Raw genomic sequence first — 24,534 nt, 5'->3', positions numbered from 1 at the left:
GTTGTGTGCATGTAAGTAGAAACGAGTAGCAGTTGTCTATCCCTATTTCATAAGCAGATTTTGAAAAATGCAATACCTGTTTCCCTCCAGAAAAGCAGCCCCTTCACAGACTCAGATAAGTTGCCCGTGCCTCAGACCCCTTTGGATGAAATGCTGTAGGCTGAGTCAGAAGGGATGGACAGCTCTAAAGGGGGTCTGTAACCAGCCTGAGGGGTGGCATGGGAGAGCAAATCACTGGCATTATTTACAGTCCTTGCCTCTTTCCAGCCTGGCTGGTGGATCCTGTCCCTGTGGCAGAGCTTTGGCAGGAGAGGAACTCCCTGTCATCTCTCCCACTATGATCTCTCACACCATGCCTTTGAAGGGGTGCTCAGCCATTGCTTTAAGGATTTCATCTATAGAAAAGGAGCATCTGCCTGAGTGTGTGCAGCCCTTACAGCTGTATGCTTGGCTTTTCAAAAATGGCAGATTGATGACACCTCAGGAATAATTTGGCACTTCAGCCAAGGAAAGATTTTCCCAGTTCAAACACTACTGAATATCCCCTCTGTCCGTCCACAAATTCACAGATAGAGTAGGAAAAGGAGATTAGAAAGACATCTCACTAATTGGAAACTGAGCTGCTGTCAGTCCTTTTCCCAGCACCATCCCAGGTCACCTGCATGCCTGGTAGTATCAGGGGATGGGAACACATCAGAGCTCAGCTGGCCTGCACAGCTGGCAGCTGAGAAGGGTCTTGGTTTTTTATGATGGTGGGCTCAGATGACAGGAAGACAACAAGTGTAATTCTTGTAGTGGTGATGGGCTGGGTAGCCAGCACTCTCAGATTCGTCCAAAGATATGTAAATATGTCTGCACTGTCCTGAAAGTCCCTTTTAAATTATTTGGGTAGCGCTATGGATCCATTCTGTAGTCTCAGAGCAAGATGGGAACACCTGAGAAATGGATCTGTAATGGACATCTGTCATTGGACACTATTGGAACTGCCTCTGGTGTCACTGTGTAACTCAGTGTGCTGAGTGAATGTTGTGTATCCAGAACATCTCCAGGAGGGAAGTCTTCTCCTCCTCATCCTTTAACTGGAACAAAGGTAGGCAGGTATTTAGCAAAACATGGTGTTTTCATGTAGAGTTAATGACTGTTAAAAATGGCATTTCTTATTCATTTCCCTGCCTGAGGGCTGCCCATGGTTCTGGATGTGACCCAGGATGGACACAAGACTTCACTGCACAGGAGTGCAGCAGCATTTCCAGGAACAGCAGTCTTGTGTATCCACCCAGGGCACAGCTTCACCTGACTTTTCTGTTTGCTGCAGCCTTCATGTCTGTCCCAAGTGAAGGACCACAGGCAGTCCAGAAGGCTTCCACAAGGCCAGGAGAAAACTAAAATAGCAACAAAATCCCTGTAAAACCCTATGTGTACCCTCATCGGATAAATACTCGAGATGGGGAAGGGAAAGGAATGGGCACATGAGTTCTTGTGGGCCTTCAGAGATTTGTACTGGGTGCCTCTGGTGAAGCAGCTTCAGCTGCAGCAGGTCTGGTAGAAATGTAGAAGAACATGCCACTACTTGGGTATTAGGTTAGTGCAGAGACTCTAGGTGGTGTTTCTGGCCTCTGCCTATAGCAGTGCAGCACTTGGTGGTTGTTGAGCTCAGTATTTGTCGAGTCAACACAGGGATGCTAATTCTTTGCTTGAGAGTGGGGAAGCTGAGATTTGGAGGAATATACGCTGATTTTAAAGCAAATACATCGTGTTTCACATGGCTGAATATCTGTCTCCCGCAAGGGAAACTTGCATTGCAAACACATTCTTTTCCACTTGGGAAATTCTGGCTTTTCTTTAGTCCAGCTGTTGTCCAGATAAAGACGAAAAGAATCACTTGTTTTGGGTTTAGGTTGGAGCTTAATGAAGAAAAGGCAACTACTTGGATTTCTGCAGCCATTGCTGGTTTTCCCACTTCAGAGGGATAGGAGAGGCATGGACACCCCTCACCTCACTGTCACAGGCACTGTTGGGGATGGCTCTGAGGTGCCACCCTGCTGCAGACCCAGGAGGCTTCAGAAAAACAGCATGAAATGGAAATACCAGCACACAAGTAAAGCAGAGCTGCTTCCTTTAAGTACACAAGGGTGGCTGGCCAGATCACACCCCTGAACTTTATTTTGGTGCTGTTACTGTAACACCCAGGAGCCACAATGTCTGTGATGCCAATATTTCACATATTTATTTAGTGCAAGAGAGGAGTACTCTGGCAACCAAATATTTAATGTGAAAGGGAAGCACAGTTATGGGAGAGGATGTGATATACTCAAGATCACCTCACAAGCTAGTGACAGAGTAGGACAGTTAAGTCATATCCTGTGGGGCCAGACCACTGTGATGGACTCACAGCACACATTTGCCACTGCCCCAGCATTCCTGCACATGGGTTGTCTCTGTCTGACAGGGACAAGGCACCTGTGAAACAGCCTGCAGCTCTACTTAAATATCATGCCAGAAACCAGCTGGGCAAGGAATATAAAAAAGTCTGGAAGAAAGAGAAAAAAGCTGCACAGAAATGGTGCATTTATGAACACAACACATTTCTTGCCTCTGCTTCTTACAGTCAGCAAGAGCAGCAGAGGGTATTAATCTGGCTATTGCTGCTTTTTGCTTTCACAACAGGCTCCAACAATAACTTCACTGTATTTTATTCTTCTCCAGAAATGGGCTTTTCAGTTTCTTCTGCTTGTCCATATTCAGGCAGTAGAGAGATCCTGAACAGCTTATATTAGGTGAAAGTCCAGCTTATATTAGGTTTGTCCAGTCCCAGTGGTGTGCCAGGTGTATTGGATTGCTGGAACTAGCCCAAATTAATGTCTGCACCTTAACTGAGAAACAGGGATGGGAATAAGGAGGGGACTCCAGAGGTGTAAATAGATCTGTCAGCCACACGGCGTCATCTCTGCTCTGTACAAATATAGTTGAGGACATGCTGAGCAGACAAAAAAAATTTAATCAGCACATGCTCCTTTACCAGCTCTGGAACTAGCAGAAATACATTCCCACTTTTGCTGCTTTTAGCAGACTAGCTACTAAACTTTCTAGGACAGTGCCACATCTCAGGATCTACCTCATCTCATTCCTCAAAATCTATTAAGGCTGTATGACCATGGCAGCAGAGGTAAGGATCCTTTAGCATCTACTGAGAAAGTGGTGCCTGTGTTCCCAGATAGGTAAAGAGCTGCAATGCCATGCTGTCCTCCTCCATCATCCCAGGGCAGAGATGCTGTGCCTGGGGTGTCTTTGTAACTGTACCATTAGTGGTAAAAATACAGACCTCTCCATCTTTGAACATGACAGCTGCAGTGCTTTTCTGCCAGACTTTCCTATATCATGCAGATATGTGGGCAGATGTATAACAGTGGAGAAGCTTTACAGCAGTGTAGTCTCCCTTCCCTAATTTTTTTTTATAAAAACCTTTTCTTTATAAAGGCCTTGCTCAGGAGCTGCTGGATCATAGTGGCTGCAGAAATAGTTGTGATCTGGGGGATAGTGGATGGGACAGTTCAGCAAAAGTAGGTACTTTACATTAAAAGTTTTTATCTGTTTCAAAATATTCACTTGCCCCTGCAGATTGTTTACATGGACAGTGAAGCTTCAGTGAAGATGGCTGAGCTGATATAGTGTCTGCTGTTGCTCCTGAGGTGACTGTAAATATCCAGTATTAAATCCCTTGATGTATCTAGTTAGGAATCACTTCTCTCTCTTTGAGAACAGGGCTTGAAAAAATGTCCTGGGTGACCTCAGTGCTCTTTAAGCAAATTTTTGAGTCTACTAATTTTTATAAAATAAAGGTAGGATGAGTGTGTTTATCATTTCTCTCCAGTAATGGGCTTAGAGGACTCCCTTGTGTGTGACTGGTAACAGTGGTTTCTGGCATATAGGACCCAGAATCACATGAGTAATTCCCTGTGTATGTAATTTGTCCTATTCACATGAATAGTTGAAAATTCAAACTGGTTATTGTACTGGGTAGAGCTTGTATTGAATTGCCAGGACATCATGAGAAAATTGAATTTGATATGTTCACTCATTCTAGTGTAAATCCATAAATAGCCTTTAGAGTTAATTACTCCATAAACTGAAAGAAAATCTATAACAGCAGACAAGGACTAGTGCAAGATAAATGTCATGCAAGTGAGGGAAGATGCACTGTGTGAAATTGCTTTGGGAACACTCCTAGGAGGCGTGGGTTTGGGGAGAGCTGGTCTGTGTTGGATGCTCTGAGATAACTGCTCAGAGCTCACAGAGTGGGGCTTTGACAGGCTCAGGGTGCTTGCTTTTCGCTGGAGTGCATTCTTTGCTTACTTGTTTTCATTTTCTGTCTTTTCCTCTGTCTGTCTGTTTTATGATCTTGATAGTGGAATTAAGAGACCTTTGCTTTTCAAACCTACCTGATTATCCCTGGAATAGCATTAGCATGAACAGCTTCCTCCCTGAGAGATCAGGAAAAGATGCTCAGAGAGGTCAGAACAAAAGTTCCCAGTCCCTCCCATTCTAACCTGTTTTTAGACATTCAGATCTTTGTGCAGGAATTTTCCATGCTGCTGTGAAATGCTGCAGTTGTGAGATGTATATAAACCTCTGCTGAACAGGTCAGCTGGTTCTCTAGAGCAAGGTTTAGAAGTAATAGGGGCTTTGTACCCATTTTATGGGTAGGAAATCAAGGTACAGAAACATGGAGGCCAGATATATAAAACATCAAGCTGTTACTTCCTCACTGCAGAGTGTGTGAGTTTATGAACCTAATGTTCTTTTGACAGTTGTGAGTGGGATAATACCTAAATAGGAAAATGAGATGACAGGTTTCACAGCTTCCCTGTTGAGGGTATTTGGAATTAAAAAACCCTGCAGTTTTGCATGCTCTGTTAGGAGAAAGTGTCAGAAACACAGAAGCATACAGTTAGAGGTGGCAAGGTTCCCTGGCTGTGGATCCAGTCCTGCAGAGATGCCCAGGCAGGTGCCCAGGTGCATCAAGAGCAAATCTCAGATGCACAAAGAGCAATAAAAGATGCAGAAATTAAAGTTTGAGTCTACTGATTTTTATAAAATAAAGAAAGAATGTGTTTGTCTTTCCCTCCATCAAAGGGCTTAGAGGACTCCCTTGTCTTCTGTCCCCTCTGCTGTGATCCTGGAGAAACCTGCTGTCACATTTGCTGGTAACACTTGTTATCTAAGGAACATGTGGAGCTTTAAAAACCCCTGCCAGGCCCTGGATGTCTTGCTGTTGGCTCATGTGTGTGAGTCTGAGTACACTGCAAGCAGACACACTGCTGGAGGCACTGCACTCCTCATGTCTCAAGTCGTGTTTGCAGGGCTAACTTCTGTCCCTGCCCCTGGCACAACCTCTCTGCTTGCCCAGAGAGGTGGTGGATGCCCCATTCCTGGACACATTCAAGGTTTGGTTGAATGGGGCTTGGAGCAAACTGCTCTAGTTGAAGACATCCCTACCCATTGCAGGAAGGTTGCACTAAATGGCTTTGTCAAAGTCCCTTCCCTTCCAAACCATTCTCTGTTTCTCTGATCACCTCCAGCATTGTCCTCTGAGGAAGGTGACAGCTGACCAAACAGCATAAAAAATAGCAAAAGCTGCTTGGTCATGGGTTTGCTGACTTCTCCCCAGGATGATCTCAAGTTTGTCAGCATGTGAGATGATTTCAGCTGGATTGGAGCTGTGGGATTTTCTTCCTCCTCCTGTGCGCATAAGCACAACTTTTTGGACCTAATAATTGTGTTCCCCAGCTCAAAGCTAAGTGATGGGCTTTCATCTTGCTTGGCTCTTGTGCTCAGATAAATCCCTTGGTGTGGGAGTGCTCTGTGGCACTCAGATCAAACTCCCACCTGGCAGCCACCTCTCTCTGCTGCCCACGGGATCTTACTTAGAATTTATGTGGCAGCAAAAATCTTTGCTCACAGTTATTAAGTGTAAAGCTGGCAGCCTTTGTTTTGAGGCCAAAAGAGAGGCTATTTGCATCCTCTGAAAAGTCATTATTTGCAGTGTTACATCCCCGGGATGTTTTTGCTACCCTGGTGGGTTCCTGTGGAGGAAGCTGGATCACTGGCTTGTCCATACAGCAGAGCAAAGCGCTCTGTAAAAAAAATTTCTGTACTTCCAGAGTAGTAGAGTAGAGTAGAGTAGAGTAGAGCAGAGTAGAGTAGAGTAGAGTATGGCATGGCACACTCTGCATGGCAGCACCCACTGGCTGCACCCCGTGGCCTCTCCAGCTCCTCCTGGAGAGTGCTGCTGACAGAGAAGTTGGAAAGATGCCTAGGCTTTGGATCAGGCTTTACAGCCTCAGATAATCCCTCACTTCTTTTTAAGATGGGATTTTAAAACTGCAGAGCAAAGTGGGGAGTGGGAAGAGAACCCTTTACTAAGCATAAAGATCCTGTAAAATATATATGTACACATAAACTGTGTTGCCACTTGGCAGCTTTGGGCAACAGCTCTCCCAGTTTATCATGACTTTTGCAGTTAGCAGCACTTTTATTTTTAATGACTTACAATTGAGGTCTTGTTATTGCAGGGGTCTTTTTCTCTATCTTTCTAATGCAAGCCAGACTCTACCTGCCATTTTTGCAGAGGGAAACTATAAAAGGTGAAATAAGTACAGTGTAAGGTTTCTAAAGCCAGGACACTGATGAGAAAATTCACAATATTTCTTAATTTAATTTTTTTTTAATATTTGGAGTTAACTGTGGCTGCAAACATAACTCTCATAACGATGAATCAAATGAGCAATTGGTTCATTCAGAGTACCAGAAGAAACCAGGGAGTAACACATCACTCAGAGCACTCCACTCTAGTGTAAAAGTTTGTGTACTGAGTGAAGATAAGTGCTTAGGAGATGATCCAACATACCACACCAAAGGAGGAAACCAACTGAGGGTCTTCATTGCTCTCCAAGCACTACGGTAAATCCATCATTTATCTACAGTTTCACTTGGAGGCTGAGTGGTGTCTGATTGCCATGAAGTTGGAGGAGTCCAGAGAAAACAGCTCCCCAGTGGGGAGAAAGGAGTTAGCAGCATGTAGTACAGGACTCACCCAGCTATCAGTATGGGTAGGTGAAATGCATTTCTGTTGTGGAGCTGCATTTTCCAGTTATTTCCCCCTTAGCTATAACCTTTCCATGAGAAATCTGAACCATTTAAACTAGGTGCAGAAAAGGAAAAAAAGTTCTGGTGATGCTGCCCTTTCTCAGAGCATTTTGCACATTTTCCAGTGTTCTTTTGGAGAGGTAGGGCTCTCTCCCAGTGCTGTGCCTCCTACTGTGCAGGGTGTTTGAAACTAAGGAGTCTTCAGGGTAGGCAATGTAGGCAGAAAGAATGTTGTTTTTCTAATGTTGTGCAGACTGACAGTGTCAGACTGACTCTTTGGTCAGGGTTGTAAACTGGGAGATCTTCCTTCCCTGCTTTCTGTGACTTCCTTGGCTGCGTGAAAAGACCCATGAGCTGGAATCTCATCATCATCCCAGCACCCTCCCAAGGATATTTTGGGAGTTTCAGGTGGAGCAGCAGCTCATAGTGCCCACAGCATTGCACAGTGCTCCAGCAGCAGCAATTCAGTCGTATTTGGGTTTCAGCCAATGTTTGTTGTCCTCCTTGGAAATGGTATTGATTAGTGGAGGTCAGGAGCCAATTCTGGCTGATATGGTACTCAGCACCTCACATCCCAGAATGACATGTGCTGGGGAGTCTGATCTGCTTCATCTGAGGCTGCCAGATGGGCCAGTGAGGCTCTGGACAGACTCCACACCTTATTCACACTGGGCTGTGAATAAGCAGTTATTCATGTCCTAAATGATATTTGGTATGTTGGCTGGGTTTGGTTTGCACAGAGACTGGCATTAGTTTGATACTTGTGCCAATGGACAGCAGCTTTTGGAGCCCACCAGCACTTGGTATCCAGCATTGCATTGCCAGGGAAATTCATCCTGGACCATCACAATGATCACATCTTGCTGAGGCTGGTGGTGTTCCGTGCCAGAGACCATGGATGGAATGGCAGCTTGAGTCTGGAAACCTGCTCTTCCAGACTGTGATAGTTTGGGCAAATGATGGTTAGGGAGCCTGCAGGGAGCTGAACTGCTCCTGGTGCCTTTTCTGCAACTTCTCTGCCAAGCCTTATACAGCAAAACCAGAAAAATCTTTAAGACTTCATCCCAGTGAAAGGTCAAAATAAAAACCCGGATTATAATAAACAAAGCCCAAATCTCTGACCTTTTAGAGGTATTTCTCAGCCAGAGTTGAGATGTCTCTCATGATCAGGAGTGGGAGTGACTGCACTCTGATAAAGCAGAGGATCTAGAGAGCCCAGCAGAGAGATTTCTGCCCAATGGAAGGACAAGGGATGTGGCAATGGTGAAGCTGTGGGGGGCTGGAGCTCTGTTCTCCTGTGGGGAAAGTGGCAGTGGTGAGTTGGTACTGGAATGTGAGTAATTCCTCATTTTGCTCTCTATTTATTACCTTATTCTGCCTCACTGAGTCTGCACTAATGTTACAACTGGTGGTTTTGGCTCTCTTTGGGTTTACAGCATTCAACAGCTTCCTGGGCAAAGCACCATCCCACGTGGCTTATTTAACACTATTTAGATGAATTTGTTGAGCCTTCAGCCTAGGTTTGTTTCATTAAAATTTGGGCTGTACTTTTCTGTCTGGCTGCCTAGTGGAAACATTGTCCAAAATTGATATTTCAATCACTTCCTATATATTTTTCCAAGTTAATTGAATCATGAGAGGCAGGTTACTTAAGCAAATGCAGTGGCTCTTGTCACACTTCATAGGGCCTGTTAAACACATAAACCCAGAAATTATTAATACTTCTGAGTAATTATAAGTGTAATGAGCAAATCAGTCTTCCTTCCCCCTGAGGAAGAGCTTGATGAGGTCTTCTTGGGGCAGCTCATCCAGCACAGCTGCTGCTGGAGTGAAATGGGATAATGCCTCTGTCCACCATGAAATACTGCATCTTCCATCACGTCCCTGGCCCAAAATTGTGTTTAAAGTGGTATTTAATGAATTGCCATCCTTATCACCTGTTCAAAGCAGGAATATCATCTACTCTGTTTATAGAGCAGGACATGAGCTGTGATCTCGCTGCCAGCAGTGAGTTATTGGTGGGCTTGGGCACACCTGGGATGTGCCTGCTGGGATCAATAGGTGAGAGCAGGACCCTGAAACATGTGTAGCTCAGCAGCAGTTGTTTTGAGCTCTCCATGCCAGGTGATGCAGGAAGCTTGGGTTTGGAGGTGCAAAGGGCTGATGAGAAAATGGTATTTTGCTGCAATCATTTGCTTCAAGCAACTTGCATAGGTCTCTGTGACATAACATGGTGTTGATTAATGCACAGAATTGCCCCCTCTCTCTGGTGTCTATTTTTCATTCCATATAAACTCTGATTATGAAAAAAGAAACATTGCCTTGTGAAGCTAAGCATCAAAATGCAGAAGCAGAACCCTCAGTGTCCCCACTGTTTGCAGTGTGAATGTGTGTTTGCAGCTTTGGATTGTTTTCATGCTCCACACAACCGAGGTTATTGAAGAGAGCAAAATGTGTTTGTTATTCAGATCATTTTGGGTTTTCAGTGCTGCCAGTGTCTCAGGGAAGTGAGGATTTGGAGAAGGTGAGGTGAGGAATTTATTACATGGTGTCTGGGGCTGTACAGAAACAACTCCCAAAGATCTCACGGAAGGAGAAAGAAAGAATCCTACATGGAGGAGCCAGGAGTGTGGACACGGAGACATGCAAGCACTTGCCTAAAGTGCCAGAGTGCTGACTGCAGGAGCAGCCATGCTGGAGTTCATGCTTTTGGAATCCTGGGCTGCATCTCACCTCTGAGCTCAGTGTGGACGCCTCCCCTGGCACTGCTGTGCCGTTCCTGCCTGGGTCTGCATCTGAGATCAGGTTCCTTATGCCATGTAGATTTAGCTGGGATTATGCATTTGTTAGTCTGGATCTGAATTGTTTGTTTCTATAATTTGCCAAACACAAATCAAAAATCCAGAGAATCCTAGAGCAGTGTATGCCTTCATTCCAGAGTCTGCATCTGGTTTTCTGTTCATACATTAAGGGTTTTTGAAACAGTTAATAATTTACATTAAATGGTTTAGCTGCAGATTTTTAACTACTTAACCACAACAGATTAGAAGCAAGTGGAATGGGATTATTTTTAGTATTTTCCATTTCCAAAGTAATTTGCATTATTTTAGTAAGTGTCTACTTTGTAATCCCTAGTATGTGTTACACCATCCATCCTTTGCAGAGCTGTGTGGCTCTTATGCTTTAGAGATGGAGACAGGAGCCCACAGATGCATAGTGTGCCTGCTCTGCATCTTCAAAGACTAGGGATAGTCCCCAGGCTGCTCTGTCACCCTCCATCTCCAGTCCAAGAGTACAAACTTTGGGTTTAGAATAGAGTGGGAGAACATAAACAAAGGAGGCCAGAACAGTTTGAGTAAAACGTTTGGAGAAATTGTATGATAGAGATTTAAGTCCAAGACCACTGTGCTGCTTTGAAAGCAAACCAGCAGGAGAATCCCCATAGAATTACCTTGAGAGAGATTACAAGTTGGAGTTACAATTTAATAGAAAGATTGCAGTAAGTGCAATGATAACAGAAGACTGGCACAGAGTACAGCCTGGCCCCCTGCTGGTCAGGGTGCTGGTCACAGTCCTGTTGAAGTGATGGTTGCAGTCAAAAGCCACGGTCCTGTGGAAGTTCTGGTCCTCCTCTGGATCCTCCAGTGGTGGTGGTGGTGGTGTCAAGATTATATTCACCCAGGTTCAGGTACCTCCCCCAGGCAGGGACTTTCACAATGGAATGATGTCATAGTGTGAGTCTTAGGATATTTTGGGGAGTTCTTGATGGCTGAAGTTACAGCTCCTATTCTGGTGGTGCCCGTTAAGGCCCCTTAGCAGAGATTACCCCCTTCAGGATGGGTGTGACTGTGCTGGTGCTTCCCCAGAGGGGAGTTACCACAGCTGGGTCATTGGTGTGAAGAAGAAACACTACCCTGCCTCCAAGGGTTTGCCTCTTCTCTTAATACCCAGCTTGTACTCTAGGGTGTCAGGTGTGGGATGGGCAGCTCCTGCAAACGACACAATTAACAGTTTGTCAGGAATGATGTAGAGAGGAGTAGAATAGCAGTTTGTTTACACCTACATTGGCACTCTCATTTTGTAACCAGGACAGCCACCACAGGCTGTTTCCACTTGGGAAGGTCAACAGAACTGGGCACTGGCATCCAAGTGAATTGCTGAGTCACCAGCAGTTCCCTGTGTTGTCCTTGTCTATGAAAATTGATGCAATCCATACATGAAAGAGTGTCACAGCACGAGCCTGTGGAGCAGCATGGGAAGCCCAGGAGGTTGGGATAAGGGGGCTCATCTCACTCCTTTGCACTGAGCTCTGTGCTAAGCACATATTGGCTCATGGTATGGCACATGGCTCTCTCTGCCTCTAAAACAAACGTCTGTCCTCCCCTTCTGTCTCTGCAGAGCTTCCTTCCTCGGAACACTTGAGCGTGGCCGATGCAACATGGCTTGCCCTCAACGTGGTGTCTGGTGGAGGTGGCTTCTCCAGCTCCCAGCCCATCGGAGTGACCAAAATTGCCAAGTCAGTCATAGCACCCCTAGCTGACCAAAACATCTCAGTGTTTATGCTCTCCACCTATCAGACGGACTTCATCCTGGTAAGAGGACATGAGGGGACCAGCTGAAAGTTCAGTTGGGCAATTCTGGGAACAAGTTGTCTGGGAGTAGCAGCAGTACTAAAGTCTGCTTTCCCCAGAGCTCTGTTCTTGTAGTTAGGCCCTCTGCATCTCAGAGTTTTTGCCATGGGATGAAGCATTTGTTGTCATGGGCTGTCTGGTGTCTAATGAGAGTGCTGAGCCCACACTACAGCCTCTCCTGTGCTACTTACTGGTAGCACTTCCCACCATCACTCAGACATTGGTTTTCTGAAAGTCAGAGGAACATAGTGTCTGTTGTCAGGTTGGCTGGTGGTGGCCAAGAGGCTCCAAAATTGTTTTGGGTGTAGACAGACAGACTGTTTTTCTGTCTCACATGTGTGTGTGCACATGTGTAGCCTTATTTCCTGAGGAAACAAGACTGAAGAACAGACAGTGCTGAGTTGTTGAAGGAATGCTGGAAAAGAGGTGAAGCATCTCCTGCTTAGAAATCTCCACAATCTTTTTACAGTCATAAAAGCACTCTGGTGCTTCATCCTACTGATACTCGCAGTGATATCACCAGGGGTGATTCTCTTAAGATACACCTAAATGCTAACTATCTACTGGCTCAAGCAGGGGTCTTGTCCACTCTGCTGTGCACTAAAAGTATGTTCCCTCCACTGCAGTGTTTTGTCATTTGTGGTGCATACCATCACCAGATAATCCTGTTGTCACCTTCAGGTGCGTGAGCGAGACCTCCCCTTCGTGATGCACACGCTGGCTGCCGAGTTCACCATCCTCAGAGTAGTGAATGGGGAGACAGTGGCTGCTGATGACTTGGGGGTAACAAATGGATTTGTCAAACCAAAACTAGGTAAGGACCACCACAGGCTCAGCTTGCCAGGGATTTGGTCTTCCTGACACATGGGGTGGATGTCCTGCCTTCTGGCTTCCTTCAACATTTGGGTGAATATTTATCCTGTTGTAAGATTATAATTTTACAAGCCTATCCCAGTGCAACCAAGGATTTGAGTAGGTTCTTAACTTTCTGAGCAGTGTTAGTAAGTTTGGCAAAATAGATCCCCAGAAATGAGGGAAAACAGGATGGACTGCCAACAACCACATCTGGAGAAATGTCTTCCATAGCCCTGCCTTTTAATGGTGGAAGCCTGCATTTCTGTCCACTTTTCAGTTTCTCTTGGCACCTCCTTTAGCTTGCCCCTCATCTCATTGCCCCCAGTGGCCTGAAAGCCCCTCAGAGCAGAGAGCTGGGCAGGGTATTCAGGGTAACACTACCCTATACCTTAGGGAGAGCAGCACAGGAGCAGATTATCCACAGTCCTCATTCCCTGTCTGAGAGCCAGCAGGGCTTTAGCAGTGAGGCACTGCCTTAAAATACTGGCAGCTTTCTCTGTGACCATTGCCAGTGCATGGATAACACTGATGGAGACAGGAGCCTGCTGCAGATGTGGCTTCATGGCTGTGTGTGTCTGTGTGTGTCTCTTCCAGTTCAGAGGCCTGTCATTCATCCTCTTTCCAGTCCAAGTAATATGTTCTGCGTCACCAGCCTGGATCCAGATACCCTTCCCACTGTTGCTACACTCCTCATGGATGTCATGTTTTACTCCAATGGGTAGGTCCTGCAGGGAGAGGGGCTTCCAGGAGAGGTGTGCCAAGTCTGGAGGCACAGATCCCACTGCTCCTCTGGGGTGCCCAGGGATCTGCTGTGCCTTGTGCTGCTCCAGTGCTCTGCACTGAGGGAGGGAGGGTTCACAGACTCAGGAGGGTTGTCCTGACAAGTGGAAGCCAAACAGGTGATTGAGGGTGCCCAGAGATATCTGCTGGCTTTGGAAAGCTGAGCATTTTCAGAGTGAAGGTAAGAGCAGCCGGTGGTCAGTGTGCTGCACATCTGCACAGGGCTGGAACATGTGTGGCTGGCTGGATTGCTGCCCCTTGGTGCCTGTGGCTCCTGGCCCACAGCCTCTTGTGAGGGAACCTTGAGGCAGGGATGGAGAGTTTTGTCAGTTATGGGGACTGGATAGTTTTCCACCTGCAAAATTAAAAAATCAAATTAGTGTAATACAGGAGGACTCAGTGTCATTTCCCAAATGTAAGAACATTTCTGGTTTCACTGGCTGTATCTGCTTTAAAAACCCTTTTTTGTGCTCTTCTGGCTGCAGTTAATGTAGTTCTCTTCTGTTTCTTCAGAGTAAAGGACTCAGTGGTGGGCAACGAAGACTCGGGACATATTCGCTTTTTCTCCTTTTCTCTCATTGAGGGTTACATCTCCCTGGTCATGGATGTCCAGACACAGCAGAGGTGAGCTTTGGTCTTAGAGTAACCTGGACCTTAGAAAAAAGGATGTTCTGAAAGGAGCTGGAAGCTGCTTAGACTCCTCTATGTTAATTATTTGGACTGTCTTTGTATGGTGTCATGGGCCTGTACACCCTGTCACTTTTCTGGCTAAAATCTGCCATTTTAGTTCCAGTGTCTAAATTTTGGAGTGGTCTCTCCAAGCCCTCAGTGAAATCACAAATCAATGTGATGTAGGGTTATCTTACTTTCAGAAGAGGAATACTGGAACAAAGTGATTTAGGCATTTTCATTCTGTTGTTCATTAGCTGTGCTTCTAAGAGCAAAACCCAAAAGGAAAACCTGGTGTAGGTGTTTGAAGTTTTCCTGCTAAAGGCCAAAATCAGGGTGGGGATGCCAGTGATGGGGTCCTCCTGCTTTGCTTTTACACATGGATGGGCTTGGTTGAGAGTCTTGTTATGCTGATGATGTCCTGAGTCATCACTGTGCAGCAGGAGCCCATGACTTGTTTGTCTAGCAAGGAGGGAGTGAACTGGTGAGCAGCCAGCCTATATGTGTGTGTGTGTCTGTGCTTCTGCAGCTGTGCAGCACAGCAGGCTCTGAGGTCTGCAGCCTAGAGGGATGCTGTACTCAGCAGTGCTTAGATTTGCTTTTGACATACATTGCAATTTGGATTTGGTTCTTGGGGGCACATCCCCTGACCCAGGGACTTGTTTTTCAAATTAATAAATTGAAATCTTGAAAGTTTCTTTGACCTTACTGGAGTAAACCTTTGTGTGTCTTAAGAGGAGCCAGAGGGCTGGAGCTTCAGCCTGGGGTGTGGGAAATCTGGGGGAACAACTATTCTCTCCCAGGCTGCCTGCTTGACCTTGGGCAACTCTCTTAGCCTCTGGTCTCCTTTCCCCTGCTAAGAAATAAGGAGCTCTGCAGTGGTGCCAGGGACCTCCCAGGATGGTATGGAAAGCAGCACTGATGGTGCTCACACACAACCAGTGCTCACTGCTCACATTCCTGAGAGCAGGTATGGAAACATACTCCATCCCTAGTGTTTCCAAATGCAGCTCAAACCAAACCTTCACAGTCCCAACATTTGTAAAGCTGGGGCATAGCCTGTTACTTAGAATTTTTTTCCCATGCCTCCCTGGGTACCTATGCCCACCTCCAGCAGCAAATGCTGATTTCCATCCTCCCCACCTGCCTTGAGTTTTCCCAGTTTGCCCAAGCTATTGCCCCATTGTTGTTGGCTTCAAACATCTCAAGGATGCAGGAAGAGCAGATCCCCTACAGGCAGAATCTGACACACTGCTGTGTTTTAATTGCTATGTTTGATGTTCCTGTTTTTTTTACAGATTTCCTAATAATTTGTTGTTTACAAGTGCATCTGGTGAGCTCTGGAAGATGGTGAGGATTGGTGGGCAGCCTCTTGGCTTTGGTAAGTAACATTTGGAGGATCAGTTGGTGTGCAGGCAGTCATCTCAGGGCCTTCAAAGGGTATGGAAAAACCCATCTGAGGCTGATGCTTTTTGAAGAGCCAGCAGTTTAATGTGACTTTGTGAGCTGAGATTTTCAAATAGAAGCCTGACTCCTATTAAGTTTGGCTAATGAATGTACGGAAAGTGCTACATGCTCAACAGTTCCAGCTACATTGCACTCATCTGCTGGACTTTGGAGGTGGCTGCAGCTGGGGCTCTGGTTAAAGAGAAAAACTGGACTAAAAGGTGGCATGGAAATTCATTGTAGATTACTAAAATCAGTGGTCAGAAAGCACTGTCATACTCCAGTGCACTGCTTGGATAATTCTATGTTTCTCGTAGACTTTTTAAATAGGTTTATAGCAGTCCAGGTGGAAGTCTTGTTAGATGTGTTTCACATCCAGTCCTGCACATGTTTTCTCTACTCAAAAGAATATTGGTCCTAAGTAGCACAGATCAAATGCTTCATGTCTGCAGGAGTGTTGTTGTTATTTCTATGTCCCCTGCAATTTTTAGGGTCTGATCTGAATACTGCAACAAAAAACTGATCTTCAGAAAGTGCAGTGGCTCCTTCCTGTGGGCTCTGAACCAGTTACAGAATATACAAGCTTCAAGGACATTTCTGAAAAACATTGGGCCAATTTTTGTATTTAATTGTGACTTCTACATTAGACCACCAAAAGTAGCAAGAAGGAAATCTTCGTGTACCTTCTCTTTATGCATCTTTGAGGCAAATATGTAGAAATGGCATGATATGTCATTGATGGCACATCAGAACATTGACCAGGCCCCTAAATATTTGATGTTTAAATATGTCAATTTAAAATCAAGTTCAAAAGTTGAATTTGAATCAGTGAAACTCCATGTTTCATCTGAAAACAGCGTGCCATTCATCTGCAACAAACAAAACAGATGAACCATCTAAATTTCATTTAAAACCCAGAAAGCCAAGCAAATAGCCCAGATGGCAAATTGAATCCCAGGCTGCATCCAAAGGAGCATGGTCAGCAGGTTGAAGGAGGTGATTCTGCTTTTCTGCTGTGCTCTTGTGAGAGCCCAGCTGGAGCCCTGCACACAGTTGTGTGTCCCCAACATAAGAAGAGCATGCAAATGTTGGAGCAGGTCCAGAGGGGGCCATGAAGTTGATGAGAGGGCTGGAACACCTCCCCTGTGGAGACAGGCTGAGAGCTGGGGCTGTTCAGCCTGGAGAAGAGAAGGTTGTGTGGAGACCTCCCAGCACCTCCCAGGTCTGAACAGGGGATCCAGAGAGGGACTTTGCATCAGGAACTGGAGTGACAGCACCAGGGCAATGGGTACAAGTAAAACACAGGATATTTACATCAGGTGTTAGGAAGAAATTCTTCCCTGTGAGGGTGGTGAGACTCCAGCACAGGCTGCCCAGGGAGGCTGTGGATGTTTCAGCCCTCACAGTGTTCAAAGCTAGGTTGGACAAGGCTTTGAGCAACCTGATCTGTGTCCCTCCCATGTCATGGAGGATCTTTAAGGTCTACTTCAACCCCTTAACATTCTATGATGAGTCTGTGGTGAAATTGGTATGAAATCCTGTTTCAAGGGCTGTGGTGGGCTGCAGCCTAGGATTCATGTATCCAGGCTGACTTATGGGTCAGCATCTCCTCTTTCAGAGTTGCAGGGCCAAGTGTTCAGTTATAGAGAAAAATGTATGTAAAGGATATATGGACTTCATGCTTTCTTCTTGAGCATTGTTCAGTGCCTTTATTTGGACCCCTAAATCATTCCGGTTCTAATGGTTTTGTGCCTTTGGAGAATGTGTGTTTCTCTGTAGCGAAAAGAATGTAATAAAACTAAATGTGCAGTGTATTGTTGTGGCCCAAAAACTTGATTCTGTGAGAAAGAGTACATTTTATTACCAAGATTCCTTCTGACTGGAGTTTGTGAAGACAAACTTCTCCATATGTAGGCATGGAGTTGGTGAGCTCTGAGACTTTTGCAAGCCCTCAAGACTATGTTTGATTTTTTTGTCTCCCCACAGATGAATGTGGAATTGTCGCTCAGATTTCTGAGCCTTTGGCTGCAGCCGACATCCCAGCCTACTACATCAGTACTTTTAAGTTTGATCATGCCTTGGTGAGTATGGATACAGCTTCTTTGGAGTAGGGGAGATGTTTTCCTTAGGAGAAAACTCTTTATGAGAATGTCACTTCTCATGCAGAGAGCTCGGTGGAGTGCCTTTGCTCCTGTGCAGCCCAGCACACTCCTGTCTCCTCCTGGGCAAGAGGCTCCTGAACCAAGCCTGACCCTACCCCAAGCACAGTCTGTTAGTGAGTCTTGTTCTCAAAAGAGGCTGGTCTCAGTCTTTGAAGAACTGCATTGATAGATTTCACAACCTCCCTGAGCAGCTTCTTCCACTTCATCTGTATCTTTTATTAAAAACAGCCACAAACCCTTCCATTTGTCTGCAAAAATAGTTGCAGGCTCCAGCCTCTCAGGACAGTGCTGTGACAACCCACCCTTAAGGGGAAGGTGCTTCCTTAGGTGCTTCCTTCCCCTTAAGGGTGGATCATCACAGGCACCTTTGTGTATTGGGAACTTTTTGGACAGTCTACCAGTAGGAGACCCTGCCTTCATCTCTTGATGCCTGCATTGTCCTAACCTCTGCTTTCTAAGACCCATCTATTAGCTCTGCAGTCCCTGCATCTTCCTAGTTTTTGATAAACAAGCAATAATTGCCAGCACAGCAAGAGAAGGTGATTTTGGAGCAGATAAGGTTGTTCCCATGTTTGTTCTTATGAGTGCCCATAAGCAGTTGCAGCACAGTCATCAACACCAGAGTCTTGCCATCCTTGGAGAGTTCTCTTCATTGTCTATACTGATGGACATCTTACTTTCTAGGCCTATCTCTGCTCTTCCTTTGTGAAGAAGACACTCTCAAAAATGAGGAATTCCCCTAAAAAGGGAAATGCTATGCTTGTAGCCACAAATGGGATGATATTTGTCTTGGAACCCATTTCTAAGGAGTCCTGAAGGAGGGAGTCAGCTGCTTTATACTGTTCAATTTTTTTCTTAAATGTGCCCTTTATTGCATTATACCTCTCTTTCCATCAGTTGCAAATTCACTGTTCAGGTCCTACTTTTGACCTGTAAAAGCTCTAGTGAGATCAAAGCAGTTTTGGGGGTTTTTTCATTACTTTGTTTTTTCACGGTTGATGTGAACCATTCACAGCTGATAGGTCATGTGTGTAAAGAGTAAAAGTAAATATTATTTCAGATAGCAAAGGTCAAAGTGTCATATATGTTTGTCTCATTTTTTTAAAAATATTAACTGTGCTGATAAGATAAGCTAATAAAACACCATTTAAAAATCAATACTGTTAGCTTTGCCTCACATTTCTGCCCATTGTGTGGCCCCAGGTGTGCACTTTTGGTGCAGAGCAGAAGGTGCAGAGTGCTTCTACATGTCAAGTCATATCTGGGGAGCTCAGCCCTATCAGTTAAAATAGATAAGTAGCTGAAAACTGAGCCATATAATTGCCTTGACTCTGCAGGCAGCTCCACCTTCTCAGAGTACCTCATCCTGCAGGCCCCACAGCCCCTGCCTCCAAGCAGCTGGCAGGTGTTAGGGGGCCCATGCAGGTCTGCAGCTCTTCCTTACTCAAAGCAGTACTGCAGTGGTGTTCTTTGCTACTTACCATTTTCTTTATGTCTGGTTTTAAAAGCCTTTTCACCTGGACAATGCTGTTCTAGTTGTCAAACCCTTCCATCCTTTGGAAAGTGCATTTTTTGCCTGGCATTGCTCTGGGTGGGCTGGTTTCTTACTGGCTCTAGTGTGGTTTTGTTGGCCAAGACCCTGACCTAGATTTTGTCGTGTTTTCCCTAACTTTGCTACCCAGATACCTTGACTTCTGGTGACATTTCTCAAGGGCTGAGTGTATCTTGAACCCTTACTCTAAATGTTCCCTTTCTTTAGTTAAGGTAATTCAGTACCTGTTGTCAACAATTTAGAGTACTGTGTAAAAACCTGTTGTTCCCCTTGATTTGATTTTTTTCTCCTGTGCATCTTAAGGTGATTTTTGTTGTTTGATTTTTATTTGACCTGGGTGTAATACTCAGGTCTTCCTTCCATGCTGTAGCTATAGACATTTGCCCTGGTAATCAGGACTTGTGCTTGAGACAAAATCCCTGTGGGAGACATTGTTGAGATGGGAACCTGCAGGTCTCTAGCATCTCCCCTGGGTGTAGGGTCAGGCTGGAGAGAGTCATGGTTACCAGCTCTGTCTAGAGAGAGCAAGGAAGAAGAGTTCCCTTTCCAGGTACTCTGCTCTTGCTGCCTCATGTTCACAGGTGTCTTGCTCAGCATTTTGCTTCTGAGGAGACTGAAGCTGTGTCTGGGATGTAATTTGGAGCTTTGCTCCTTCCTTCATGGTCAGTGCTTTGATGTGCACACTACCTGAGAAGTGAGCACTGCACCAGCTGCCCTGGGACAAGGGGCATTTCCAAGGGGCAGGGATGGGGAGGGCTCCTCCACTGGTGGCAAGCTAGGATGGGTCCTACAAATCAAAACTGTTTGCACATCTGTCCTGGAGAAAACCCTGCCAAGACATGTGTGGGCTGATTTCTGTGTTGTTAAGGGAGTCAGGCATTTTGCAGGGAATGAAGGACCACTGTGTTTCATGGAGGAGATGGCTCTGTGCAGGTCAGAGCCAGCTGGCCAGAGCTGCCAGTGCTGCATCCTCCTGCTTCTGTCCAGTGCTGATGAAGCATCCAGAGAGACCCACACCACTGAGCATTGCAGGGCTGACCAGAGGAGTGTGCTTTAAAACATTGACTCCTGTGCCTTTTCTTGTTATCTTATGTAGAGGAAAAGAGTCAAACAGCTTCTTCCACTGCAGTGTTCAGTGTACTGGGAAAAATTATGAAGGGGAGGCAGTGGAGAATCCTGTCTCAAAATCCTGTTCCCTAGGGTGGAGGTGTCCTGGAGTTTTCCTTCTTAACCTGAAGAGTTTGCTGGATGCTTGTTTTAAGATTATTTTCTTCCTTTCCAAAGAACTCTTGTTCACACATCATCAGAGTTGACTGCTATTATTCCATCTTCCTATTGGAAAACTGAACATTTTTCTTGTTACTTCTCATGAGATTTTTCCTCAGTTTTGTTAAAAGCCTTGCAGAACAACCAGTGATATTTCCACTGTCTGAGCTCTTGAGAATGTCCAATGAATTCAGGTATTGTATCTTAAATACCTTGTAGAGGAGACAGTTCCTTCTTCAGTTTACTTGACATGAATTATTTTGACTTCTTGCAGCAACTTAGAGATAATTTATTTTTCCCTCAGTCCTCTTTCCACTCTTCAAGAGCTGCCAGTGTCTTGGGGTTTATGTAGAGGTCAGGCACACTTTTTCTGCCAGATGTAACTTTATTTTTGATGGTTTTTTCTGCCAATGACAGTCACTCTTGAGATTTTTTTGCATCTTCTGTTACAAGAGGTTTTTCTTGCAGTAAGTGTGAAAAGGCACCCATTAATAATGCAGAATTCTAAGGTTAAGTCTCCTCACAAGAAAGCACAGATGCACCACAAACAGACTGGTAGTTCTCTTCCTCTTTTGAGGGGTGTGTTCTCCTGTCACCCACCGTGCTCTTCCCCCCCACACTTAGAGGTTCCAAACCTGCAGGGTGCCCTGAGAGCCTCATGGAGCCCTTTGGCAGCCACAGAAATCCATCAGCACGGGCCCTTGCATGAGTGAGCCCCTGCCATGCAAGTGCTTCACCACCAAAAGGAAGGGAAAGGAGGGGAAAGAGGAGAAAGAGAAACCCCAAAATAGTTTGGGTTGGCTCCCCACCAGCACCCATCACAGCACAGCAAACCATCTGCATCTCACCCCCAGGGTTTGCTCTGGGGGTACCATGGGTGAACAGGGCTGTCCTTGCACATGGAGCCCTTTCTCAGTGAACTTCAGGTGTAGGCAAAAAACAGCACAGTGTCTGCTTCCTTGGGACTGCTCTGGCTTTGTCTCCTTCCTCTCTTTTCCTTATCATCCCTTTTGCTGGAACATGACCTTTCTTTTTGTTTTCTTGCAGGTACCTGAAGAAAATATAAATGGTGTGGTCAATGCACTCCAAGTCAGTCAAGCTGAAAAGCATTAGAAATCTTCTGAGCTGGTTCCAGATGCTTTTTATTATTCTAATAATAATAATTATTATTATTATTATTATTCTTTTTTTCTCACAGTATTTCTTGAAAAATCTGATTACAGAGAGCAACATGAAAAGAGACTGTGGAAAGTTGAGCAGAAACAGCTCCAATAAGCCTTTGTTTTAATTATTATTATTATTATAATTATTATTATTATTATTGTTATTTTATTAAATTTATGAATGAGGGGCAGGAGGAAGGGGAGTTCCTATGGTTTCCTGATGTTCAGCTCTGCAGTGAAGTGCACCTGGCTGTGCTGTCAGTGTGGAAGGAGCTGCCCAGGGACACCCATTGGCAGCAGGGGTGGCTGTGGGACACTGCCAAGAGCAGTGGGATGGGCCAAGAGCAGATGGACAGGCCACTGGCTCAGAGAGCCCTGAAAACCAGAAACAAAATGAAATCTGGAATTAAACAGAAAAGATGTGGCACAGTCCTGGCTTGTCTCCTCACATCAGACTTCTGAGGACTAGCCATCACTGCCTGTATTGAGATGAGATGCAGAGGGTTCTGTTTCCCCTGACAGAACAGTTTGGTGTTGGAAAAGAGGAAAATATCCAGTTGTTTGACATTTCCCCTTTTTCTCTCTCCCTGCAGTCAAAGCCTGGCTGCTCTGAGAAATCCTGGGCAGGGGGAGCTCAGCTCTGGCCAGCTCCTGGCAGGTGGTGTCACCAGACTTGTGTCTGCATGGACACTTGTCTGGTTTGGGTCAAGTTTTTCCAGTCACTCTCTCACTGCTGCCAGTATTCTCCTGCCATATCCCCTGCTCCAGGACAGCTGTGCCCCTTATCCCATATCAGAGCCTTCCCCCAACCCTTGTTCCCCAGGGCCAGCAAGAGGGGGAAGGATTGTTTTCTCCAGTCCCCCCAGGCTTTTTCCCATCCAGTGTGCACACAGGGGGAAATAAAGGATTGCCCAGGGTCTCTGGGTAGCTGCTCTTGCACATCCCAGGCCACCTTGGGCAAGAGCCACAGCAGGTTGCCCCTGCCAGGGCCAGGAGGGTGCCTGAGTCTTGTGGGGGCCCTCCTGCAGTTTTTCATCAGCTCCTTCATCACACAGGTGGAAATTGCTGCTGACTGGGGAAAGTAGAATGGTGCTGAAAATGCCTAAAACCTGATGGGGCCTAAAAGATGATGGGGCTTTTCTCATGGGGCAGCAGTAGTGTGTTTTCTTCTGGCTTGTACCAGAGCTAAGGGCCAGCAGGGGCAGGCAGCAAGGCCCATAGTGGCACCTGAGTCCAGGCTGTGCCCATGGCCACTGCCAGCAGTGGAGGACAGCAGAGCCCAGTGCTGGCACAGAAGTGTTACCCAGGTGTGGGTGCAGCAGTCTGGCCCATGTGTGACCATCAACAAGGGGTGGTGAAATGAGAATCTGTCTGCAGAGAATCTTGCTTTTGTGATTACCAGCCTCAGCATATCTTGCATTTCTTCACTTCTTCCACTTCAGTCTTGACTTAAATTGCAGATCTTGCCATTTTCCCAAGGGCTTTTCCAACAGTGCTTCAGAGACAGCCTCTGGCAGGATTTTCCTGAGGCTGTGCCATATCCAGCTGTGAGCAAGGCTTTTGCATTAATCTGGAGGCAGTAAGCAAGCACCTGGGATCATGCCATGGGTATGGCTTGTACTGGTGTGTAGGACAGGCAAACACACACACAGTCACAGCTAGTTGATTAGTTCTGCATTCACAGTACTGGAGGATCGAGCAGTTACAGTTTCTGCTGCTGCTGGATTCAAACACTGAGTTTCAAATTGATTTCTCACCAGTGGGATATTGTGTGGCATCTAGATAAGGAGTCAGAGCATCCATGGGAAAAAGCATGGATGACTTCCCTTGGTTGGCCCTACTGCAGCTAAAGCATCCCTGCTGAGGAGCACTGAGGCACGTGTTCAGTGCTTTACCAAACAGGATGTTTTGCTGTTCCTTTACTTGGGTTCTCAGAATTGTCCCATGATATGTTTATATTCACTCCAGATTTCTGGAGTTTATAAGGTTTATTGTAGATGTGGCATCTCTGGATGTTTGTTTGGAAAGATGCTTTGCTCTCCTGCTGCAAGGACACAGGCACAGGCAGCACAGTGCAGTGCTGAAGCATTTGGAGATGTTTGCTGTGACTTTGCCCAGTGCTGTGGGCACTGAGCTGGGCTGGGGTGGGCAGCCAGGCCAGTGGGAGCTTTTCACCCCATAGATTGTCAGAGGGTGACTCCTTGGGATGGCAGGTTGCTGGCATGGCTGGGGCATTGAGCTGCTGTACAGCTGCTGAGTTGCCAACCAAGGTTTGTGGTCAGCTGAGCTGAACCTGAGTTTTTGCTGTGTGCATGGATGGTGCCACCATGACAGAGCCATCAGGACAGGGTCTTCTTTGTGCTCTGGGGTTTTGTCAGCCTTTGGGGTCTGCCAGCTTCAGCATCAGAGAGTTCTGTGTATTGCTGTACATGGGCCAGTGCTGCTTCCAAAGGACTTCAGCATGGACAGGAAGGAATTAATTTGAAACAAGCAACAACTTTACTGAGCCTTAAATGAAAGCAAAAAAAATTGGTTTTAATTTTCTAACATTGCACTCAGGCTATTTTAGAGGTTGTTTTTTGTAATTTAACTTTTTTTTTCCCCCAAGAGAATCAGCCTTATATTTGTGAAATCTGTAGAAAGCTTTGTGGTATTTCAAACCTTCCAAAGGAAGGTTGATATCTCAACATGGGAAAGTTGGCCTGAAAAATTCCCAGGATGTAAAATGCTATTGAGGGACTCTGACACTGTCACCATCCTTGGCTTTACCTTTTTATTTCCTTTTATCATTTTGTCCTGACATCCAAGAAGATTGTTTCAGACAACTTGATGCTTTCCCTTTAGTATTCCCTTCATGTTTTCTG

General features: G+C 45.7%; 1 protein-coding gene across 2 annotated transcripts in view; it reads left to right on the top strand.

Moving 5' to 3' along the window:
* CASTOR2 (cytosolic arginine sensor for mTORC1 subunit 2) overlaps positions 1-21,909 on the top strand; it is a 119,691-nt gene extending 97,782 nt beyond the window's left edge. The window contains exons 3-9 of one of the 2 annotated variants that reach the window (XM_033078606.2): positions 11,545-11,738; positions 12,459-12,591; positions 13,227-13,350; positions 13,926-14,036; positions 15,380-15,462; positions 17,514-17,608; positions 21,555-21,909. In XM_033078606.2, the coding sequence (XP_032934497.1) occupies positions 11,545-11,738; positions 12,459-12,591; positions 13,227-13,350; positions 13,926-14,036; positions 15,380-15,462; positions 17,514-17,608; positions 21,555-21,620 (806 nt within the window). In that variant the 3' untranslated portion in view covers positions 21,621-21,909. The remainder of the gene's footprint in view (positions 1-11,544; positions 11,739-12,458; positions 12,592-13,226; positions 13,351-13,925; positions 14,037-15,379; positions 15,463-17,513; positions 17,609-21,554) is intronic. The other variant, XM_033078607.2, reaches the window with a different exon arrangement.
* Positions 21,910-24,534: the final 2,625 nt, after the last annotated feature.

Source organism: Catharus ustulatus, chromosome 22 (genome assembly GCF_009819885.2).
Source record: "Catharus ustulatus isolate bCatUst1 chromosome 22, bCatUst1.pri.v2, whole genome shotgun sequence".
Classification (NCBI taxonomy): Eukaryota; Metazoa; Chordata; class Aves; order Passeriformes; family Turdidae; genus Catharus; species Catharus ustulatus.
The sequence above is the reverse complement of the archived record's forward strand: the minus strand, read 5'-3'. Positions and strand labels throughout refer to the sequence as shown.